The sequence below is a fragment of the Erinaceus europaeus genome, chromosome 6 (assembly GCF_950295315.1).
Source record: "Erinaceus europaeus chromosome 6, mEriEur2.1, whole genome shotgun sequence".
NCBI lineage: Eukaryota > Metazoa > Chordata > Mammalia > Eulipotyphla > Erinaceidae > Erinaceus > Erinaceus europaeus.
In genome coordinates this window covers 12,959,928-12,985,353 of record NC_080167.1, presented here as the reverse complement: position 1 = coordinate 12,985,353, position 25,426 = coordinate 12,959,928, and the positions used below count along the sequence as shown (strand labels likewise).

The window sequence follows — 25,426 nt, the reverse complement described above, 5'->3', positions numbered from 1 at the left end:
TGCTTGAAAATTCAAAGTACTATCTACTGTACCATCTCCTGGTTTGTTTTTAAGGTTTGTTGTTCATACAACTTTGTGCTATATATAGTCTGTGTACATGCATCTATGTTCAATTTACTCATTAAGTAAGTTATCTTTCAGGCACTGAACAATTCCCAGAACAGAAAATTTTGCTATCAGGAAGCTTATAGACTAATAGGGAGGAAAAGTAAACATGAGAGGAACAGAAGGACACATAATGGATTGTGAACGTCTGCAACTCTCTCGGGCTGAAAGGCAGAGAGAGGAGAGAGCCCGTGGGCAGTGCAGCGGCTATGGCACTGGAGTTCCTGCCGTGAGGCCCTGAGTTCAACTGAATGTGCCTGATACACTGGCATTTCCTCTCCTCACCATGATAAATAAACCTTTTTAAAAAGGAGTTTTATTCCATTAGCTCTAAAATCTCCTTTATAATGTAGAATCTCAATAATTAGTGAACAATAAAAGAAATTGCAGGGATTAAACTAAACATAATTAAGTCAAAAGAGAATAAGAAGAAAACTGCTAGGTTTGGAATGAATTTGAGGAATCTTGGGAAAGTTTTCAAGAACCTATACCTAAACTTTATGAATGAAATCTTGTTATTCTTGGAAGAAGTTGGTTCAAAAAACTGTTTAAATTGCCTTTCAGTTAACAAAATACTGGATTAAGGAATTAAATTACACACCGAAGGTGTTATCTATTACCTGTTCATTTTTGAGAAAATAATCCTGCGAACAGTGAAGGAAAGCATAATATTAAGAAAAAGAACAAAGAAATACCTCAACGAAAAAGACCAGATTCTCTAGAAGAGTAGGATGTGTTTTCAGATTTCCATCTTTAACTTCTAGGAGGTCACCTTTACATCTATTGAAGATATCTGAAAACAGAAAAATATTGTGTGGCTATTTATCATTTTATACTAATATAGTTTATTTGTTTTAATTAGAGAGAGGGAGATGCCAGAGCACTGCTCAGCTCTGGTTTACGGTGGTATTAAGGACTGAACCTGGGTCTTGGAAGCCTCCGGCATGAAAATCTATACATAACCTATGCTATCTTCCAGGTCTCAGTTATCACTTTTAAGAAAGAATGAGCAAATATAAAAGCTTAATTTAAGGGTGGGGTATAGCATAATGTTTATGCAAAGAAACTTTCATGCCTGAGGCTCTCAAGTCCCATAAAGCCAGAGCTGAGCAGTGCTCTGGTCAAACAAAAACAAAACAAAAAACAACAACAAAAGAGCTTAATTTTAAAATAGACTTAAAAAAATTTATTTTGGATAGACAGAGAGAAACTGAAAGGTATGAGGGGAGGGAGGGAAGGAGGGGCAGAGAGAGGGGGAGGGGAGGGGGAGGGGGAGGGGGAGGGGGAGGGAGAGGGAAAGGGAGGGAGAGAGGGAGAGGGAGAGGGGGAGGGGGAGGGAGAGGGAGAGGGGGAGGGAGAGGGAGAGGGGGAGGGAGAGGGGGAGGGGGAGGGAGAGGGGGAGGGGGAGGGAGAGGGAGACCCATATTCCCCCTATAGGTGGAGACCAGGGTGTTGACTCTGGGTCCTTGTGCACTGTAATGTGTGTGCTCACCAGGTGTACCACCACCCAGCTTGCTTTTCTTTTTAATGCAGAATCAGGAGATGAGCCCAGGGCCTCAAACATGAGTAACAGCAGCAAGTAGCCTGTCCTGACCAACTTCTTCACTTTTTATAAAGACAGAGATAAGTGAGACATCGCATCACCACTAAGTGTAGTGAAATCCAAAAAAATAATTTATATAGTATCCAAATACTTATGTGCTCAGATGTTCAATTTCATCACTGCCAAACACATCACAGAAAACTCAAATGCATAATATCCTAATAATAACCATGTAAGTAAGTATAAGAGGGCCAGAAGATAGCTTATCCAGGAGAGCACATATTCAAGCCTGGTACTAAGAGGAGAGAAAGGAAGGGGGAAAACTAATAGGTGATTAATAAGTGAGATAAGATGTCCAAGATAACAAAATTAAAATCAGAAAATGTAGTGTGACTAGAAGGTGGCTCATGGACCAGATGGTTTTACAAATGAATTCTATAAAACCTTCAAAGAAGAACTAATACCCCTACTTTTAAAAGTCTTCCAGAAGATTGAAGACACTGGAATACTCCCTGCCAGCTTCTATGAAGCCAACATCACCCTGATACCAAAAGCAGACAGGTACACAACCAAAAAAGAAAACCACAGACCAATATCTCTGATGAACATAGATGCAAAAATATTGAACAAAATTCTAGCCAACCGGATACAACAGTATATCAAAAAGATTGTTCATCATGACCAAGTGGGGTTTATCCCAGGCATGCAAGGTTGGTTTAATATACGTAAATCAATCCATGTGATCCACCACATCAACTAAAGCAAGACCAAAAAACACATGGTCATATCAATAGATGCAGAGAAAGCCTTTGACAAAATACAACATCCCTTTATGATCAAAACACTACAAAAAATGGGAATAGACGGAAAATTCCTCAAGATAGTGGAGTCCATATATAGCAAACCTACAGCCAACATCATACTCAATGGTGAAAAACTAGAAGCATTTCCCCTCAGATCAGGTACTAGACAGGGCTGCCCACTATCACCATTACTATTCAACATAGTGTTGGAAGTTCTTGCCATAGCAATCAGGCAGGAGCAAGGAATTAAAGGGATACAGATTGGAAGAGAAGAAGTCAAACTCTCCTTATTTGCAGATGACATGATAGTATACATGGAAAAACCTAAGGAATCCAGCAAGAAGCTTTTGGAAATCATCAGGCAATACAGTAAGGTGTCAGACTATAAAATTAACGTTCAAAAGTCAGTGGCATTCCTCTATGCAAACACTAAGTTAGAAGAAATTGAAATCCAGAAATCAATTCCTTTTACTATAGCAACAAAAACGATAAAATATCTAGGAGTAAACCTAACCAAAGAAGTGAAAGACTTGTATACTGAAAATTATGAATCACTACTCAAAGAAATTGAAAAAAGACACAAAGAAGTGGAAAGATATTCCATGTTCATGGGTTGGTAGAATTAACATCATCAAAATGAATATATTACCCAGAGCCATCTACAAATTTAACGCTATCCCCATCAAGATCCCAAGCACATTTTTAGGAGAATAGAAAAAATGCCACAAATGTTTATCTGGAACCAGAAAAGACCTAGAATTGCCAAAACAGTCTTGAGAAAAAAGAACAGAACTGGAGGCATCACACTCCCAGATCTCAAACCGTATTATAGGGCCATTGTCATCAAAACACACTGACCAGTGGAATAGAATTGAGAGCCCAGAAATGAGGCCCCACACCTATGGACATCTAATCTTTGACAAAGGGGCCCAGACTATTACATGGGGAAAGCAGAGTCTCTTCAACAAATGGTGTTGGAAACAATGGGTTGAAACATGCAGAAGAATGAAACTGAATCACTGTATTTCACCAAATACAAAAGTAAATTCCAAGTGGATCAAGGACTTGGATGTTAGACCAGAAACTATCAGATACTTAGAGGAAAATATTGGCAGAACTTTTTTCCGCATAAATTTTAAAGACATTTTCAATGAAACGAATCCAATTACAAGGAAGACTAAGGCAAGTATAAACCTATGGGACTACATCAAATTAAAAAGCTTCTTCACAGCAAAAGAAACCACTACCCAAATCAAGAGACTCCTCACAGAATGGGAGAAGATCTTTACATGCCATACATCAGATAAGAGTTTAATAACCAACATATATAAAGAGCTTGCCAGACTCAACAACAAGACAACAAATAACCCCATCCAAAAATGGGGGGAGGACTTGGACAGAATATTCACCACAGAAGAGATCCAAAAGGCTGAGAAACACATGAAAAAATGCTCCAAGTCTCTGATTGTCAGAGAAATGCAAATCAAGACAACAATGAGATATCACTTCACTCCTGTGAGAATGTCATACATCAGAAAAGGTAACAGCAGCAAATGCTAGAGAGGGTGTGGGGTCAAAGGAACCCTCCTGCACTACTGGTGGGAATGTCAATTGGTCCAACCTCTGTGGAGAACAGTCTGGAGAACTCTCAGAAGGCTAGAAATGGACCTACCCTATGACCCTGCAATTCCCCTCCTGGGGATATATCCTAAGGAACCCAACACATCCATCCAAAAAGATCTGTGTACACATATGTTCTTGGCAGCACAATTTGTAATAGCCAAAACCTGGAAGCAACCCAGGTGTCCAACAACAGATGAGTGGCTGAGCAAGTTGTGGTATATATACACAATGGAATACTACTCAACTGTAAAAAATGGTGACTTCACCGTTTTCAGCCGATCTTGGATGGACCTTGAAAAAATCATGTTGAGTGAAATAAGTCAGAAACAGAAGGATGAATATGGGATGATCTCACTCTCAGGCCAAAGTTGAAAAACAAGATCAGAAAAGAAAACACAAGTAGAACCTGAAATGGAATTGGAGTATTACACCAAAGTAAAAGACTCTGGGGTGGGTGGGTGGGTGGGGAGAATACAGGTCCATGAAAAATGATGAATTAAATAGTGGGGGTTGTATTGTTAAATGGGAATCTGGGGAATGTTATGCATGTAAAAAAAAAAAAAAAAAAAAAAAGAAGTAGAAACGCAAAGCAGAAATTGACTGAGTTTGGAGTATGGCACCAAAGTAAGAAAGCAGAAGTATACTAGAGTTTGCAGTGAGTACCTCCCTAATACTTCCTCTCCACTTTTCCAAGCTTTGGGTCCAGGATTGCTCAACAATTTGTTTGGCTTTGTATGTTAACTCTCTTTTCAGTCACCAGGTTCCAGATGCCATCAGGATGCCGGCCAGACTTCCCTGGATTGAAGACCCCACCAATATGTCATGGAGCTCAGCTTCCACAGAGCCCCACCCTACTAGGGAAAGAGAGAGGCAGACTGGGAGTATGGACCGACCAGTCAACGCCCATGTTCAGCGGGGAAGCAATTACAGAAGCCAGACCTTCCACCTTCTGCAACCCTCAATGACCCTGGGTCCATGCTCCCAGAGGGATAGAGAATAGGAAAGCTATCAGGGGAGGGGGTGGGATATGGAGATTGGGCAGTGGGAATTGTGTGGAGTTGTACCCCTCCTACCCTATGGTTTTGTTAATTAATCCTTTCTTAAATAAAAAAATTTTAAAAAAAAGAAAAAAAAATTAAAAAAAAAAAAAAAGAAAAAAAAGAAAAGGTAACAAACAGCAGCAAATGCTGGAGAGGGTGTGGGGTCAAAGGAACCCTCCTACACTACTGGTGGGAATGTCAATTGGTCCAGCCTCTATGGAGAACAGTCTGGAGAACTCTCAGAAGGCTAGAAATGGACCTACCCTACGACCCTGCAATTCCCCTCATGGGGATATATCCTAAGGAACCCAACACACCTATCCAAAACGATCTGTGTACACATATGTTCTTGGCAGCACAATTTGTAATAGCCAAAACCTGGAAGCAACCCAGGTGTCCAACAACAGATGAGTGGCTGAGCAAGTTGTGGTCTATATACACAATGGAATACTACTCAGCTGTAAAAAATGGTGACTTCACCGTTTTCAGCCCATCTTGGATGGACCTTGAAAAATTCATGTTGAGTGAAAAAAGTCAGAAACAGAAGGATGAATATGGGATGATCTCACTCTCAGGGAGAAGTTGAAAAACAAGATCAGAAAAGAAAACACAAGTAGAACCTGAAATGGAACTGGCATATTGCACCAAAGAAAAAGACTCTGGGGTGGGTGGGTGGGGAGAATACAGGTCCATGAAGGGTGATAAATGACATAGTGGGGGTTGTTTTGTTAAATGGGAAACTGGGGAATGCTATGCATGTACAAACTATTGTATCTAAAAAAAAAAAAAAGAAGGTGGCTCAGCAGGTACAGCACTGAGGAAGTGAGCACACACACAGCCCAGGTTCAAAATCTTTTTTTTTTTTTTAAACGAGAGCACTGCTCAGCTCTGGCTTATGGTGGTGCAGGGGATTGAACCTGAGACATTGGTGCCTCAGGCATAAGAGTCTGTTCGCATAACCTTTATGCCATCTACCCCTACCCCCAGGTTCAATCTCACTCACTCAACAAACTCCCACTCAGTCCTTTGTAAAATAAACATGTTTTTTTTTTTTTTTTTGGGGGGGGGGTCTATGCAGGCAAAGTTCATCTTCTCATATATACAGGTATGGCTGTTTAGGAATTAGTCACCTCATTATTGACCTCTGGATGAAAGACCATATCCACTCATATACTATCACTGACTATATGTTTTTTTTAAAAAAGTCTTTTGAAAATATGAAAAGCTTCATGCCTGGGGCATCCAAGGTCCCAGATTCAAATTCAATCCCCAGCACCAATATAAACCAGAGCTGAGCAGTGCTTTGGTGTGTAAAAAAGAAAAGGGGGGCAGAGAGAGACAGCACAGTAGTAACAAACAGGATTTGCATGCAAGAGCTATCTGGTTTTCATCCTGGCACCATAGCTGTGAGACCTTTCCTTTCTCATGGGACTCCTTAATTTCATTTCAGGTGGTCCACTTCCTAACAAAGCCTCAAAACCTAGATCTAGACCAGGTCCCATGAGATAGGGCAGATGGACACATGTATCCATAAATTAGGGCAAATATATATACACCTTAAAGCAAAAGTGCACAATAATTTACAGTAAGTCAATAAATGAAACAAGCAAGTAAAAAGACCTAAAAAGACACCTTAAAGTACCTAATGAAATAGTTTCTACTTAAAACCTAGATACCCTCCGACCTACTTTCTATTACACTTCCCTCAGTCATCCCAAAGCTAACCCTATCATAGTAAGGACTATAAAAGCTGAATAAGGGCAAGAGACTGGCATACTTTAATGATGACTCTTTAAAGAGTCACTATCAGGCCACCCCATCAGCTAGGGCCCTAGTTGGGGAGTCCTGAGATTCCCACACAAACATGATGAGCCTAGACCTCGAATAGATCCCTCTCCCCATCATCACTGGTCATCTCTATCAGGAACAACATAATGGACCCCTTTGGGGGCCCTTATAGGACCTTGCCCTCAGTGTGTATCAATAATGGTAGAGAATGTTCCATCCTCCAAAGCGGGGTTGGATAACATACTCTTATCTACCACCTGAAGAAGATGGGTCCTGAAATTGGTGCAACCCGTAATGTTCCTACTTATGACCACAGAATGCAAGTTCATACCTACAGGGATGTGGTTACATAGACTCCTATGCTGAATATGGGCCCCAGATCAAATTGATGGGGTTTACAGTCAACAACATTTATACACTTTTCCCATATTTGGAAGCTACTCTCTTCCCTGATCCAACTTTCTAGTCCTTTTTCTAGCCATGACATCATCTCCCCAGACAATAACCTGGGTCCACCTGTATATCAGATGTCAGGCTCAGGCAAAAACTAAAAGTCATGGGCCCTTTGGAGTAACCAAAATAGACCTACTAGCTATTTCCAAAATGGAGGCCCCAAATCTTCAACTGCAATATTCCAGCCTTAAGGTTCATGATTAATCAGCAATTTGCGTGGTTTTATATGGTGGCTCTTTTTCAGCCACCAGGTTCCAGATGTTAACATGATGCCAACCGGATGTTCCTGGACACATGACCCCACCAATGTGTCCTGGAGCTCCACTTCTTTGGATCTCTGCCCCACTAGGGAAAGAGAGAGACAGGCTGGGAGTATGGATTGACCTGCTGTCGGTTTGCGTTGCGGGGGAGAGACAAGAGACCGGAGCCGAGCGGAAACACAATCTTTATTCATGCGGGCATCCCAGAAATGGGTGAGGGCAGAGTGGTTTAGACCACGTGGAGCTAGCAAAAATGGCCGCCTCCCACCATCCTAGCAGCCCTTCTCTGGATCGCTGAAAAGAGGAAAAAAGCAAGAGAAAGGCAGAAGCAGGTAGGCTTTTATGGGAGAAATTCGGAAGTGGCAAGTCGGGACGGGACTGGCTAGAAAAGGATGTGGAGAAAACAAGGCACTCTGGGAAGGCAGAAAGCTTCTGTAGCAATGGTTGCTAGGGTTTCAGCTCTCACGGGAATGGGCGAGACCCTGAAGGGTAATATGGTGGCGGAGGAGTCACTTTAAAACAAGGCAGAAGGTTGATATGCAAATAATACTCACATGGAAATATGGTAGTTTGTGGGTCCTGCCTAACTCAGCCACATCTGTACAATATACCAACAACCTGTCAATGCCCATGTTCAGCGGGGAAGCAATTACAAAAGCCAGACCTTCCAACTTCTGAACCCCATAATGACCCTGGGTCAATGCTCTCAGAGGGTTAAAGAATAGGAAAGCTATCAGGGGAGAGGATGGGATATGTAACTCTGCTAGTAGGAATTGTACCCCTTTTATCCTATGATCTTGTCAGTGTTTCCATTTTACAAATAATTAAAAAAAAAAAAAAAAAAAGAGGAAAGGAGGACCAGCCCAGGGGCAGCGCACTCATTTACCAATGGCCAGGGCCTAGGCTCGAATCCCCCACCAGGATCTTTTGGGAGTCGGGCAGCAGGTTAAGCACAGCTGGTGCAAAGGCAAAGACTGGTGTAAGGATAAGGGTTTGAGCTCCTGCTCCCCACCTGCAGGGGAGTCACTTCACAAGTGGTGAAGCAGGTCTGCAGGTGTCTTTCTCTCCCCCTCTCTGTGTTCCCCTCCTCTCTCCATTTCTCTCTGTCCTATCCAACAACAACCACAACAATTAAAAAAGAAAAAAGAGAAAACCAAAAACACAATTATCAGATACTTACAAATTTCTATTTTTAGCTACCATTAAGCAATCAAAACAATACAGGAACACACAGTAAAATGCTTACCTTTTAATTGTTCTAATAAAGACTGAAGACTGTGCTCTATTCGCTCCTGAATTTCTATTGTATCCTCTAAAATTGAAAAAAAAATTAAAAATTTCAATTAATCTTTTAGTAAAAATAAGTATCACAAGCAATTCATTAAAGCAAGGACATTGTCTTGTTTAAGACCCTAATTCATCTACTGGGTTGTTGGAAAAGTTATGACTTATTTTTCTAGGTTTTCTATGAAAAAATATCATGACTTTTCTAATAACCCAATAAGTTCTATTACTGAGAGTTGAACGAAAAAAGAGAAATGAGAAGAGATGGGCCCTCTTGTCAAAAGCACTAACTTAAATTCTCTAGAAGAACTATAAATCTATGTTACAAACAGTGTAATGACAGGATCTATTAGCAACAAACCATACTGTACAGAGAATTTACAAATCTTACTACACTGAGAGCAGACGAAAGTATCTTCAGAAAGCTTAGGACTTTAATATATACATATATTCATGTAATTATCATTACCAGAGATTCACTGCTCCAGGCAGACTTATTCCAGATAGAAAAAGACACAGAGACACCGACAAAGAGGGAGAAAGCTAAGCTAGCATAGCACTAAAGCTTCCCAAGGTGGCAGAGGCCAAGGTCAAGCCTGGGGAAAACACATGGCGCCATGCAGCTCTCCAGATGAGCTATTTTGTCAGCTAGCTCTACAGCTTTATCTTTAAGTACAGAATTCAAACAAACTCAACCTTATTTTAGTAAATCAAGGACTTCTTCAGATTTTGGACCTACTGGGGTGACTTTAAATGCAAAAAGGGCTTCAAGTTTCTAAAATATCATTTTTTAATCCGTGAATGTACTTTCTTCTTTATTAAACAAGTCTTTTCTAGAGTAGCTTCCACCACCTCCAAAATATTCCAAATATTTGAGGCTATAGCTATTTTATTATAATTACTAAGTTTTCAGTGGCAAAAACATATGATATTCTAATACAAGTGTACACTTACCTAAACCATTAGTATCCAATTCATAAATATCAATAAGGAGATAAAAGGAGCTGATCTGACAGAAAGAGCAACCAGAATTTAGAAATCCAGCCATTCTTGTAGGTACAGGACCAAGGAAAGGATACTAGAAAAAAAAAAAAAGTTATTTCATTAAGCCCATCTAAAGTCACACAAAATAAGAAAACAAGACATTATAAATCTTTTGGTGATGAAGTTACTAGCCACTAGTCAGAAAATTAAAAATAAAATCATCACAAAAATAGAAATGCCAGGCTGGGGAGATAGCATAATGTTGGGGGGGGTACTTTCATGCATGAGGCACCAAGGTTTCCAGGTTCAAGGAAGAAGAAAAAGAAAAAGGGAAAGGAAAGAGATAAATGTAGATTAATCTGTTGATAGATATTAAACACTGACACTTGTAAAGAAACCAATTTTGGGGGTCGGGTGGTGGCGCAGTGGGTTAAGCGTACATGGCACAAAGCGCAAGGTAGGCATAAAGATTCCGGTTCGAGCCCCCAGCTCCCCACCTACAGGGGAGTCGCTTCACAGGCAGTGAAGCAGGTCTGAGGTGTCTGTCTTTCTCTCCCCCTTCTCTGTCTTCCCCTCCTCTTTCCATTTCTCTCTGTCCTATCCAACAACAAATGATAACAATAATAACCACAACAAGGCTACAAAACGGGGGGAAAATGGCCTCCAGGAGCAGTAGATTCATGGTGCAGGCACTGAGCCCCAGCAATAACCCTGGAGGCAAAAAAAGAAAAAAGAAAAACCTATTTTGATTTCCACCACTATCCAGTTTGGATCGTGAGAAAGTCTCTACGATTCTCTAAGTTGATAGTATTTATCTTTTCCCAACAGATGCCACAAATTGGGGCCAAAAAAAAAAATGGTCTTCAGTATTCACCCACCACAAGTTCTTACTTTGATTATTAATTTAAAAGTAGTATGCTAAGTTTTTAAAAGTCAGGGATTAAAAAACAAAAAAAGTCACAGATGACTGCAGTGTTGATGGTACATACATATTGAAGATACCTGAATTTCTTTCTCGATGAATCGCTTCCCCTTCTCCAAGGCCACTTCTAGCTGTTGAAGGAGCAAACGAAGAACATCAATGCGGGAGGAGACGCCATTCTCAGTGGTCTTCTCTGAGTTCTTGGGCTCCACAGGGTGGTTAAGACTTGGAAGTCCACTGATCAGCCTCAACGTTATGGATCGAATTCTTAGCCATATGGTCTCCTCCTCCAAGGAAAGTTTCTTATGTTCTTCAGAAACATCCCTTAAAAAGAAACATCCCCAAACCAATCATTTTATTCAACATATTCTCTTTAAATTTTCCATGTTTTAATTTCATAGTCAAGATCCCTTTGAATTACTCTCAGAATTATTGTCAAGGTTATTTTAGAATAGCCAGTGATCCCAACATAGGGCTGATATTCATTTTGCTCCTCTAGCTTACCTGGACTTTCTGATCTTAACAACAAATATGCTGTTTGTTTTTGTAAGATTTATTTATTTCATTGGAGAGAGAAAGAGAGAGACCATCACTTTGGCACAAGTGGTGTTGGAGATTGAACTCAAAACCACTTGCTTGAGAGTCTAATACATTATCCACTGCACCACCTCCTAGAACACATGAAATATTGTATTTGTGGGGGGATTTTTTTAAATGCCGTATTCATTCTAACTTTTTTCTTTTTAGGTTTGACTTGGGCCTCATTTTCAGCTCAATTCCACTGTTCCTGGCAAATGTTTTCCTGCTTTTCATCCTCTTTTATTAACTTCTTTTTTAAAATATTTATTTATTTGGTAAGACAGAGAAATCAAGAGGGGATGGAGAGAGAGAGGAGGGGCGGGGGGACAGAGCAAGAAGTGAGAGTGCCAGAGCCTCTTGTACCATTGCTTCACCAGGGACTTGAATCTGGGTCCTTACACATGGTAACACTTTTGCTCTAGAGCCACTACTCAGGCCCTCCCTGCCCTGCCCTTTCAATCTCATACAGAAAGATACAGAAGAAAGTAGAGAGGAGAGACCCCATAGTTCCACTCCACCATTCATGAAGCTTACCTACGGTACCATGCATATTGCTCCCAAGTGGTGCCAGGGGCTAGAACCTGGGTCCTCAAGCATGATAAAATGTGTGCCCTACTGAGTAAGCCATCTCCCAAACACAGATTCAATCTAATTCTTTCAAAATAAACTACTTGGAACAAAATTCAAGTTACCTGTCTTTTGGATCCCAGCTGAAGAAAACATTTAAGTCTCTATTGTCTCGCAAAGAATCCCATGGAATGTCATCTTCTTCGGGCTGAAGATTCATTGACTTTATACTTTCTGCTAAGCTGGTTGATCTGTTACACAGAAAATTTATTTGTGCATTATTTTAATAGTAAAATGTTCATGGAAACATTATGTTATTATAGTATTCAGAACTTTCTTTTGCTAGAAACAGAGAAAGGATTTACTATTAAGAAGTAAAGACTGGGGAGTCGGGCGGTAGCACAGTGGTTAAGCGCAGGTGGCACAAAGCACAAGGACCGGTGTAAGGATCCCGGTTCGAGCCCCCGGCTCCCCACCTGCAGGGGAGTCGCTTCACAGGCGGTAAAACAGGTCTGCAGGTGTCTGTCTTTCTCTCCCCCTCTCTGTCTTCCCCTCATCTCTCCATTTCTCTGTCCTATCCAACAATGAAGACATCAATAACTACAACAATAAAACAAGGGCAAAAACAAAGGGAAAATGAATAAATATTAAAAAAGAAGAAGAAGGAGAAGGAGAAGGAGAAGGAGAAGGAGAAGGAGAAGGAGAAGGAGAAGGAGAAGGAGAAGGAGAAGGAGAAGGAGAAGGAGAAGGAGAAGGAGAAGGAGAAGGAGAAGGAGAAGGAGAAGGAGAAGGAGAAGAAGAAGTAAAGACTGAGGTCAGAGGCACATTCAGTTGAGTGCACACATTACCATGCCAAGGACCTGGGTTTGAGCTCCCAGTCCTCAGCTGCAAAGGGACCATCTCACATGCAGTAAATCAAGTCTGCAGGTGTCAATCTTTCTCTTCCCCTCTCTATCTTCCACTCCCCAAGCAATTTCTCTCTATCCAATTAAATAAAATAGAAAAGGAAAAAATGGCCACTGTGGGCAATGGATTCACAGGGCTGGCACAGAGGCCCAGCAACAGTCCTAGTGGCAATTAGGTTGATTAATTAGTACATGTAAAAGACTGTAAAAGGCTGAGAGGTGGCACACCAGGTAAAGCACAAACATTACAGTGCTCAAGGGCCCAGGATCAAGCCCCCAACCCCCACCTTCAGGGAGAAAGCTACACAAACAGTGAAAGAGCTGCAGGTATTTGCTTCCCCCTCTAATTCTCCCTCGAAATTTCTCTGCCTCTACCCAAAATAAATATATAAATATAAAAAGAAGAAAAAGTATAATAAATGTAGTAGAAGTAGAAGGGCAGGGGTAGATAGTGTAATAGTTACACAAAGAGACTCTCGTGCCTTAGGATCCAAAGTTCCAGGCTCAAATCCCTGGTACCACCATAAGCCAGAGCTAAGCACTGCTCTGGTAAAAAAAAAAAAAAAAAAAAAAGTAGCAGCAACAATAGCAATAGTAGTAGTAGTAATACTAGTAAAGGCTGGGGTCTGGGTAGTGGTGCTCTCAGTAGAGGGAACATACTAGCCTGCTTGAGGACTGGTGTTCAAGCCTTGGGAACCCACCACAGGTCAAAAGCCTTATGAGAGGTGAAGTAGTGCTGTACTGTCAAAGCTCTTTCTCTCTCCCTCCTCCCTCTCTATTTCTCTCTTTCAAAAGGGAGGGGAAGTTGGAAAATGACACTAGAAGTGGTAGATTCATGCTGCAGGCCCTGAGTTCTGTAATAATAATAGGAGGGAGAAAGAGAGGGAGGAGTGAAGGCTCAACAAAAGTGGAACGAACCCAAACACAGATCATGCTGGACTCCTACTCACTTTGAGACATCTTTAAGACCAACAAAGACAAAGTGGATCACACTAATTCCTGAAATCCTATGCTCCAAGAGGAAGAGGAACATTGTAAATAGAATATGGACCACAGATGATGACTATGACTTAGCTGAAACTTGAGATGGTACTTGAAATTCTCTTACTCTTCTCTGTTCTTCCCTTCCACTCCCTGACCCCATTTTCACTTAGATTATGCCTGGTAATTTTACCTATGGTTCTCAGAATCATCTAATGAATCTATTAGTTCTATTTTTGCTTTTATTCAGTACTTACATATTTGCTTCAAGTAGAAGGTCTAACAACATCCGCTCAGTACGGACTTGTGCAAAATGAAGAGAATTATTCAGCCTGTTCCTAAAAGCGATAAACTCTGGGATCTTCTCAAATGCACCATATTTATAAGCTTGAATAATATATTCTGAGGTCTGGAACGAAAAACATCACCTTGACATAAATATTACAAAGGCTAGGCAATGAAGGCAAACCTAGCCAGACTGAACAGTACAGTCAAACTAAATTTAAGATGTTAAATATAATCTCGAAAGGTCTTGGTCACCAAGGACAACAATCGTGTCTTAAAAGTTTTTCTTCTTCTTATATACTGGAGTCAAATGTCTTCTTTACTAATATTACTACTCAGTCACAACTGCTCATACCACCAGACTTTTGCTTAGCTGTTATTATCTTTAAATATTCTGGGGGTTTAGTTTTACCGTATCAGTCAAAAATGTGTTTAGTGCCACTGTGGATAGGATATTACTCTATGTTTTTCTGCATTGAGGACAAACTGTGTTTTACATAAAGGTTCCAAAAGACACCAAAATAAATACTCCCATATAGAAATCACTGTCCTTCTGAAACAATACACACTGCTCCTTAGTTTTGTTAATTTATAACAACTATATTCAAACATAGGATATGTGTACATCAGGATAGAAATACAATACCAAACAAAAGACCTACAAAAGTTCATGTCATAATCCACTGTAAGAACAAAACACTTAAGGACAGGGATACTTATCCCTCAAACTAAGACTTCTGCTGAACAATTCCATAAACAAGTAAAAGGGAACAATCAACACCATATGCTTTGATTTTAGACTAATTCACATATACAGCTGAAGTGCTGTGAAAAGAGGCAAGATAAAGAATTTGAAACAGAATCCTCACACAACTGAAGAAAATCCCAGGAAAGATTTCATGGCTGTGGATATATGTTATCAGATTTAGAAGTCAGGAGGGCATCTTTTTGGGCCAAGTAGATAGCTAATCTCAAAGCTGATGTCTGCTCCAAGAGTCTTTCTAGAAAACTCTTTGTCCCCATTTAAATTATGTGCCCAATAGGAAAATAGGCTAATAGTCAACAACATACCCTCTGATACACAGCCTCGCAGGGTTCATTTCAGGCCGCGGGATTGCGCCACGGGCGCTAATTCAACTGCTTTCGATGCGGCTTTTAAACCCCCATGGGACACCTCGGCGAGCTGTTTGCCTGCAGTATCTGGAGAAATTAAAGACGGACGGACACAAGAAAATTAAAAAGATTACTTGTGATCCTGCAGGTTTAAAGAAGGACTATCTGAAGAACTCAAGTTTATCTCCTAGCTTAATTAAATAAAGGACAATGATAACGCCCCTTCAAGAGGCTCATATACTCTAAATATGTCTATTTGATGGCCTCTTGCCTTAGAAAAACAGCAAGGCTTACCAACAGCCTCTGCAAAAGGAACTTAAAACTGGGGGAGGGGGGGACAGCTGGCTAGGAACCTACATCTAGCAATTTAACAGGCTGAAAATATGACTTTGGCGATGCCTATCAAATTTATATAATTCCAAAATAAGGTATGATTAAAGGAAAGAATCCAGCCTTAACAAGTATAGACAGTATAGTTCTGAATGGTCCATGGAAAACCATTTTAGAAAAAAGCAAACAACTTTTGAAAGAGAAAAATTAGGGGCAATAAAGAGGGAATTCAGTCCATTAACAAAGAATCATAATTGTCTGGCTTCTCTTCTAAGATAGTCCTCCTTTAACACTGCAGTAGAAGTATCGCTGTAGAGTTAGAAAAGGGCCTGGGCATCTACCAATAGGATAAAAGCTAAGAAAGTACTATGATTTGAGTAAACAATACTTTATGGCAACTGCAGGCAAAACAAAGCCACAGGCACTTTAAAGACTTAATATCAGAGAAATGTCCGTTATCTATTTCTACTCATTTCTGTACCAATGAGGCTATGTAGATCCCATGTGGATTCCTGAAATGAACCCTGTTCACTGTAAAAATTAGGAAGCTACATCAACATCAAAAACCTCTAAACGATGATCATGAATTCATACATATCTAAAGTAGAGGCTTTAAAAGAAAAACATTTTAAAGTATAAACATATCATTTCTGTATACTATGTAAAAATCTCGTCATAATTCTTATGTTGTAAAAAGCTATTGCAAACTAAGATGACATCAGACCTTTTCCAGAAATAAAATCCCATCTAAATATAACATTCAATCCCCTAACACAAAGTCTTACAAAAGCAGACCACTGAATTTGCCATTTAAAGTGTAAAAGTGTCCTTTCAGAGATCAAGAATAGAACTGAAACACATCAGTTACTCAAGGAAAAAACAAACAAAAAAACCCCTGAGAATTCCAAAGACTACCGAAAATAAAATATGTAGAACATCTCTAGCTTTTTTAAATATTTGTTTATTTATTCCCTTTGGTTGCCCTTGTTGTTTTACTGTTGTAGTTACTATTGTTATAGTTGTTGGATAGGACAGAGACAAATGGAGAGAGGATGGGAAGACAGAAAGAGGGAGAGAAAGACAGACACCTGCAGACCTGCTTCACCACTTGTGAAGCGACTCCCCTGCAGGTGGGGAGCCGGGGGCTCAAACTGGGATCCTTACGCTTTTCACCATGTGCGCTTAACCCACTAAGCTACCGCCCGACTCCCACATTCTCCTACTATCAGAAGGTTTAACACATTTTTGTTAAAATTTTAACACAAAACATAATTTTGACCTTTCTTAACCTGAAATTCCTATAGGAAATAGTTCATACCAAGTCTCCATTTTTTTGTGTTGAGACTCTGGTTAAACATTAAGATTCCAGGTATATGTGCCTTGAGGCATTGCTCTTTGCTGTTGTATCCCCAGCAATTATCTACTTCAATATGATAACTGAAACTCCATCTTTGTAGTGGTTAAAAAAAAAAAATTCAAGTAGTAATTCCTAGTCTGAGATTCTGTCAAGTTCAGCATTACATAGATTCACTACAACTATTGTCATACACAACCATCAGTTAACATCAAAGACCCAAAATCTCCTGAGGAGAACATGCCCTCTCAAATCAATCCTGGAGAACTCCTTTCCATATTATAATACTATGGGGTGGGGTGGGGTGGGATAGGGCGTGGTGGGTGGGTGGGTGGGTGGGTGGGGGTGTGTGTGTGTGTGTGTATGTATGGCTGTTTTATTTTCAAAACACTTTAGATACAGTTTTTATGTGTCTTTAATAATTTTTATCTTTATTTATTGGATAGAGACAGCCAGAGATCAAGAGGGTGATAGAGAGGGAGAGAAACAGAGAGACATCTGCAGCACTGCTTCACCACTCACAAATCTTTCCCCCTGCAGGTGGGGACCAGGGACTCAAACCTGGGTCCTTGCATATTATAATACGTGGGCTCAACCAGGTGGGCCACCACCCGGCCCGAGCTATTATGTGCCTTTACTGAACCAAGTAAAAAAGTTCTTCTAAAATGTTGGGTGATTAAAAACAAAAGTGAAATCTCAAAACTGGCTTTGATTCCCCCATATTAAATCCTTCATCAAAGATACAAGAGGCAAAATTGCTCCTTTTCACAGAAAAATCAAAACTTTGAAAAAGATTCTTTAGTATATCAAGATGTTTCCTAAACCTATTTAGAAATATAGAAATGAGACTAGAACAGTAAGGTCTGAGTAACACCTTTTTAAAATTTATTTTATCTACTATTGGATACAAAGAGAAATTGAGAGGGGAAATGGGAGACACAGAGGGACAGAAACAGATACCTGCAGTCCTGCTTAACTACTCATGAAGCTTTCCTCACTGCAGGTGGGGAGCAGGAGCTTGAACCTGGGTCCTTGCTCACTGTAATGGATTAACCAAGTATATCACCACCTGGCCCTATAACACTTTTTATTTTTCTTATTTAGATCTACTTCTTTAATTTCTTTTTCTTCTTTTTTGTTTTAAAGATTTATTTATTAATGAGAAAGATAGGAAAGAACCAGACATCACTCTGGTACATGTGCTGCCAAGCATCGAACTCAGGACCTTATTTTTGAGAGTCCAGTGCCTTAGCCACTGCACCACCTCCCAAGACCTTTTTTAAATTGTTGTTAAACATCTTTTTTTATTATTATTATTATTTTTAATAAGAGCACTGCTCTGCTCTGGCTTATAGTGGTATAAGGGACTGAACCTGGGACTTAGGAGCCTCAGGCATGAGAGTCTCTTTGCATAACCATTATGCTATCTACCTCCAACCCTTGTTAAGTTTCTTAAAAAACAGGAGGGGCCCAGGAGGTTGTGCAACCTGGTAGAGCAAACATTACAATGCTCAAGGACCCAAGTTTAAGCCTCTGGTCCCCACCTGTAAGAGGAAAGTTTTCTAAGTAGCAAAGCAGTGCTGTAGAAGTCTCTGTCTCTCTTCCTCTTATCTTCCCCTTCCCTCTCCATTTCCCTGTCTCTATCCAATAAGTAAAGAAAGTATTTTTTAAAAGCTAGGACAAGCACAGATACTTGGACACATGACACATACCCACTTATGCTAGGAAATTTTAGAAGTCCAAGGTACTTCTGGCATCTAAACCACGCTAAGCACCCTTAAGCAATATTTTTATTTCCCTTTTTCCCTGATCAAGACTTATGGAACAAAATGAGTTCTGAAGCTGTGAAGAAGGGAGTCCTGGGGAGGAAGAGAAAGGGAATAATGTAAAGGCTCACCATCTCTTGCCACACGAAACCTCTAGGGCTTGCCTTTAAGACTGTCAAGAATATCAGCCAAGCAGGAAACAACAAATTTGTAGTCAACTGTACAGAAATGTATCTGCCCTGACTTATAATGTAACAATCCCCTAAGAAATTAGATAAAACTATAGCTATACAGTTAACTTAAAGAAATAGTTATGAGCATTTGCCAAGTCTCAAAAATCACTCTCCTTGCCAAGTTCCTTACAAGTTGTTAGATCATGAAAATGGAAAGCAATAGGCAGATACCTAGAATGACAAAATTTCAGACAATGAATTTAGAAGCAGATTTGAATTAAGTAGACAGTAAGCATCTTAGAAATGTGCCTTTCTCTGAGTACATTCCTGGATGACTCTGCATAGGCAGTCAACTGAGCAAAGACCATATGGGTTTTCAACACAAAAACTCCTACTTAACCAACAAGTGGAGACCAAGTCTTCATCCCATCCTTTCATTATGGTACACAGAAGTTCTATCTTACTTGATTGCTAACATCCTTCAACTGGTCAATTTTATAATTCTAAGCAAATGTAAGTAAACTTGCTGTTGGCAAAAAAAAAAAAAAAAAAAAAAAAGCACAGTAGTTGCAAACTTCAGAAATGCATAGAAGAAAAGATGCTATTATAGAATTTTGCTATGTAAACTCTTCTGGGTTGTTTCATATATGCTCTGAAAGTCCCTCAGCAATTCAAAGACAGGTCCAAAAGACACAACACTTCTTATACTGTTAAAGCCCAAATTAATATACCTTTGCATGGATTCTATTAAACACACCCATTCTAACGACCTCAAGTAAATATGTACCTACAACTGCGACCAGTGAGCTATGGTCTAATGGCATTTGCAAGTATAGCACGTTGTACCTCACAATGTGCAGTACGGCATGAGGAAGGGTGCTCTCTGAGTTATGTGCATTCAAGAGGCAAGACCACATATTTAGAAACAATAGTAGTAATTTTTTTCACTCACATCTTTCTGGTTGGAGTGGAAAAATCTGAGCGCGAAGTTACAGGATTGGGATGCAGCAGCATACTGACCTAGGGATTCAGCATATCGGGTCAAAAGATAACTAAACAGGAAAGAAGGGGGGGAGAGAAGTGTGTTAATTCCTCACCTCTAGTATCAAAGACGACATTTCAAATTACTATGACAGAGAAATGACCAGGCGAACAGAAAAGACAAAAACATCCTGCCACAAAAATTCTCATACAGGAAAAAAAGTAAAGTTAATTAGGTTTTTTGGGAGACCTAAAATTCTGTGCTATGATTTCTTACACTCAGGTAATTAGTGGAACACTGAGATGTAAGAGAACAGAGTGCTGTCTTTCTAAAACAGCTCTTCAAAGAACAGAGAAAATATGCTTGATTCATCGAAAGAACAGTCAAATACAAATTAAAAGAATATATTGAGGTTAACAAAGTACAACTGTCGACTTCAACTATAAGACATAAATAAGGACTTCATGTCAATACATAAAGGTAAAAAAAACAATGTATGTAATAACCACACACACCCCCCAAAAAAAAAAATAGTCCCAGGTTCAATCCCCAGTAACACCATAATCCAGAGCTGAGCTTCAGTGCTCTGTTCTTTCTTTCATTAAAATAAAATATTTGGGGTGGGGGCGATTGGGGGGGCTTTAAGTAATACGGAGGGTGGAGTGCTGGACTCTCAAGCATGAGGTACCCAATTCAAACCCCAGCACTGCTTGTGCAGAGTGATGCTCTAATTCTCTCTCTCATAAATAAAAAGGGGTGCAAAATGTCCAACAGCAAGGGGTGGGTACTGGCACACCTGTTGAGGGCACAAGGACTTGAGTTCACCCCCACACACACACACCTGCAGAGGGAAACTTAACAGGTGGTGTAGCAGTGCTATAGGTGTCTCTTTCTCCCTGCTTCCCCTTTCTCATCTCGATTTATCAAATACAATGAAAAGTTTAAAAAAGTATTTACACACACACACACACACACACACACACACACACACACACACACACACACACTTGCAGGGTTTGGAGATAGCTCACTCCCTGCCCCCAGTAGAGGACACATTCTACCATGCATGAGCACCAGGGTCAAGTCCTTGGCACCACGTGGGAAAACCCTCTACAACACCATGGGAAAACTCCAGGAACAGTGAAGCAGTGCTGTGGTGTATCTCACTCTCTGTTTCTATCTGAGGTTTATAATGGAGGATGTCCACAATTAAAAAAACAGCAACAACAAAGTATACAATAAAAATAGTAATAAAAAGTATACAGCTATTTGCTGTCTGAGGAAAATGTTTACTGTTTCTAAATTGTGCAGATTCTTATTCTGGCACACACACACCTGTGTAATTTAAACTACTGCTTTGCAATGGGTTGCAAAATAGGTTGTTTTTTGTTTTTGTTTTTTGCCTCCAGGGTTACTGCTGGGGCTCCGTGCCTGCACTACAAATCCACTGCTCCTAGAAGCCATTTGTTCCCTATTTTGTTGCCCTTGTTGTCCTGATTGTTATTGTTACCATTGTGGTTGTTGTTGGATAGGACAGAGAAAAATGGAGGTGGGGGAAGACAGAGAGGGGGAGAGAAAGACAGACACCTACAGACCTGCTTCACCCCTTGTAAAGCGACCCTGCAGGTGGGGAGCTAGGGGCTCGAACTGGGATCCTTATGCCGGTCCTTGCGCTTTGCGCCATGTGCGCCTAATGCACTAGCTACCACTCAACCCCCAAAAGTAGTTTTTTTTAAGTTTAATACCAGCAACAACTTTACTGCCAAAATTTAAATGAGAGTTCCATATATAAGGATCCCACATTGCTGTTTATTATTCAGAGTATATACTACCAACCCAATGGTATCATGCTGGATATGCTTAGCATCAAGGCTTGAGTACAGATCCACCACTGGTTCAAATGCTCCCAGCATACAGTAGATTCGAACAAGCAGCAATTTGAATTGAGCATTAGAAGGGCTGTGAGTTAATCCCTCTTCCAACAAAGTCAGGGCCTGCCACACAGTATTCTCATCACCTACAACCAAAATACAGTAATAGCATTATCCACACATTGTCAGATAGAATTTTCTCAGAAACAGAAAATAAAAGCCTAGTGACAATATTTTCCCTGACAATTCTAAGAACAAGTTAAGGAATCAGATATAAATATAAATATAAATTTATATAAAATATATAAAACACAAATTTTTATTTATATTCATATATATATGAAATTTCCTTGAAAAGTCCATTAATAGTTACTCCAGTTCTTAAACGTATACTTACAAAAAGAATGCAAACTTAAAGCTGCTGGGTCTTACGAAAGGAACTTACAGAATCCTAATTAAAACCCACCAAACATTTCTCTATATTTCATTTTTCTTCCTTAAGTAAATATACTAGTGGTATGACAAAAAATATTTGAAGAAAAAAATTATAATAAACTAAAATGATGCACTTGAAAAACTTTTTGTACTACTACAATTCAAAAGGTCACATTTATCAACAATGTTTAACTTCTCTTTTATGAATTTAAAGAAAATATAAAATCTGGGCGGGGAGATAGCATAATGGTTATACAAAGGGACTCATGCCTGAGGCTCCAATGTCCCAGGTTCAATCCCCCGCACCACCATAAGCCAGAGCTGAGCAGTGCTCTGGTGATATTCTCTCTCTCTGTCTCTCCATCTCTCAAAAATAAAATAAAATATTAAAAAATAAGTTAAAATGATAAAACAGAAACAAACTTCCTGCTTCTTTAAAAATAATAAAATATGAAATCCAAGTAAACTTCTATTTATAGAAAAATTCACTATAGTGTATGGGTGTTAAAGCATAGTAATATTTACACATGGGAACATCATAAAATCATTTGACCCTTATGAAGCTGTAAAAGGAAATACTCAGGATGGCTAAGATAGCACAATAGTTATGGAAAAAACTGTCATGCCTCCATTGTGGTCTATATACACAATGGAATACTACTCAGCTGTAAAAAATGGTGACTTCACCGTTTTCAGCCGATCTTGGATGGACCTTGAAAAAATCATGTTGAGTGAAATAAGTCAGAAACAGAAGGATGAATATGGGATGATCTCACTCTCAGGCAGAAGTTGAAAAACAAGATCAGAAGAGAAAACACAAGTAGACCTGAAATGGAATTGGCGTATTGCACCAAAGTAAAAGACTCTGGGGTGGGTGGGTGGGGAGAAAACAGGTCCATGAAGGATGATGAATGACATAGTGGAGGTTGTATTGTTAAATGGGAAACTGGGGAATGTTATGCATGTACAAACTATTGTATTTACTGTTGAATGTAAAACATTAATTCCCCAATAAAGAAATAATTTTTTATAAAAAATACTGTAATAAATGTTAGCAAGAGACATGGTGATCTCAGACAATTAGGAGTTGAAGACTTGTTTGCCTGGGTGTCAGAGGCCATACGTTCAATTTTAAACACCATTTTAAATACCAGAACTGAGCACTGTTCTGGTTCTTTCTTCCTTTCTCTATCTTTTTACCTCTTCTCTCATTCTCACTCTCTCATGACAAACTGCTATAAAAAAGAAAAATTAATAAAAACATCACAAAGGTAGGAGCATTTGCACATTTAATATTTTTCTTTTTTATCTTTGCTACAAAATACTGACACAACTTGGTCACCTTAAGTGCACAAGATCATTTATGATTTTTTTTCTGTTGGGGCCTGGAATTTCTGATCCAAAGATAAAAACTATTCTGCTTAGCATAGTATTACTAGTTAGTATAAAAGCATAAATTCAAAACTGTAATAGAGCATAGTATTACTAGTTAGTACAAAAGCATAAATTCAAAACTGTAATCGGACCTGTATTTTTTTTTGTCACAAAACCTTACCCTGCCATTGTAACAAAGAAAGTGATACGTACAATAGCAAAAAAAAAGAAAAAGAAAAAGAAAAAAAAATTGTCATGCCTAAGGCTCCAAGGTCCCAGGTTCAATCCCCAGCACCACCATCAGTACTCTGGGAGGAAAGCACAAAAGTAAGGAAAGAAAGAAAGAGAAAGAGAAAGAGAAAGAAAGAAAAAGAAAGAAAGAAAGAAAGAAAGAAAGAAAGAAAGAAAGAAAGAAAGAAAGAGGGAGGAAGGAAGGAAGGAAGAATAAGAGGGGAAGAAAGAGAGAAAGAAAGAAATACTATGAAAAGTTACTCTCACCACAACGATAAAATAAGGGCAACAAAAGGGGGAAAAGTAGCCTCCAGGAGCAGTGGATTCATGGTGCGGGCACCAAGTCCCAGCAGTAACCCTGAAGGCAAAAATAAATAAATAAATAAATAAGTTATGCAAAAATATTGGAATATGCAAAAGAAATATGCAAAAATATTGGAATATCTTTTGGCAGTTTTTGGAAAAGATTTAAAGGGAACCATTTCCCAAAAATATTGAAGGTTACTTTTACAGACAGAATGAAAATGGCTTTCTGAAAGTTTTGGTGTTTTGTTTTGTTTTTTAATTTTTTTTCCCCTTATTTTGGCCTTGTTTATCATCATTGTTGTTGTTATTGCTGTCGTTGTCGTTGGATAGGACAGAGAGGAGGGGAAGACAGAGAAGGAGAGAGAAAGATAGACAGCTGCAGACCTGCTTCACTGCCTGTGAAGTGAACCCCCAGCAGCTGGGGAGCCAGAAGCTCGAACTAAGATCCTGATGCTGGTCCATGTCCTTTCCACCATGTGCACTTAACCCACTGCTCCCTCTTTGGTTTTTTAATGACACTTTCACCATTTGTTAGGCTTCCTCCCTATTTTGGGGGACCGGGGACTTAAACCTGCACTGTAGTATGTGTACTCAACCAGGTACACCAACATGCACTGTTTTTATTTTATGAGAGAAAGACTGTACAGAGCACCGCTCTACCATGGAATTGTACTTTAATGATCTACTGTGGTGCCAGAGCTTCGATGTGTGTCTACCACTGAGCCAACTCCCAAATAAAAATTCGGGACTTACATAAATACTACCTAGAACCAAGCCAAACTATGCCATGAGCAGGAGATGGCTCACCCACTAGATCTCCACTTTCCTACATGTGAAGCCCTAATTGAAACCCAAATAGCACATGGAACCACCACGGCACCAGGGGAGCTGGTGGTATAGTAGTAGTGCTCAACACCTTTCCTTCTAATTTACCTTAGGAATAATATGCGAGTAAGTGTCTAAGTTATTTTTCCGACGAAACAGTTAATAAGAGAACATGTTAAGAGATCAGACCTGAAGGAAAGGCGATCTCAACACCACTTACTGAATCCTCTATTTCTTGATCAATAACTCATCACATTTCCTTTACCACGTGTATTTTTGTCTTAAAATGAGTTTATCAGAACTTACCTGTTTCTCTCCATATATCAATAAGCACATGGACAGCAAGGAGACAGTAATAGTCTGAAAACTGCAATTCCGTTTTCAAACAGGATTTCCCTACAGAGGAAAAAAAAAAAAATCTACATCTTAATATTTGTCTAATCGTTACTGCCCCGACGGAGCTTTTAAAGCAAGAAATGTAACAGGAGAAAGATAAAAGCAAAGTGCCCTGTCTTCATTACTTCATCTGACTTTTCACAATACA

The 25,426-nt window shown here is 39.6% G+C and overlaps 1 protein-coding gene across 1 annotated transcript in view; it reads right to left on the bottom strand.

The window, feature by feature from the left end:
- Positions 1 to 761: 761 nt before the first annotated feature.
- Positions 762 to 25,426, bottom strand: part of NAA25 (N-alpha-acetyltransferase 25, NatB auxiliary subunit) — a 70,725-nt gene continuing 46,060 nt past the window's right edge. The window contains exons 13-21 of the mRNA XM_060193071.1: positions 25,189 to 25,278; positions 21,677 to 21,857; positions 19,811 to 19,910; positions 14,095 to 14,246; positions 12,077 to 12,202; positions 10,886 to 11,129; positions 9,854 to 9,977; positions 8,862 to 8,927; positions 762 to 898 (exon numbers count right to left, since the gene is read on the bottom strand). Of these exons, the coding sequence (XP_060049054.1) occupies positions 777 to 898; positions 8,862 to 8,927; positions 9,854 to 9,977; positions 10,886 to 11,129; positions 12,077 to 12,202; positions 14,095 to 14,246; positions 19,811 to 19,910; positions 21,677 to 21,857; positions 25,189 to 25,278 (1,205 nt within the window). The 3' untranslated portion in view covers positions 762 to 776. The remainder of the gene's footprint in view (positions 899 to 8,861; positions 8,928 to 9,853; positions 9,978 to 10,885; positions 11,130 to 12,076; positions 12,203 to 14,094; positions 14,247 to 19,810; positions 19,911 to 21,676; positions 21,858 to 25,188; positions 25,279 to 25,426) is intronic.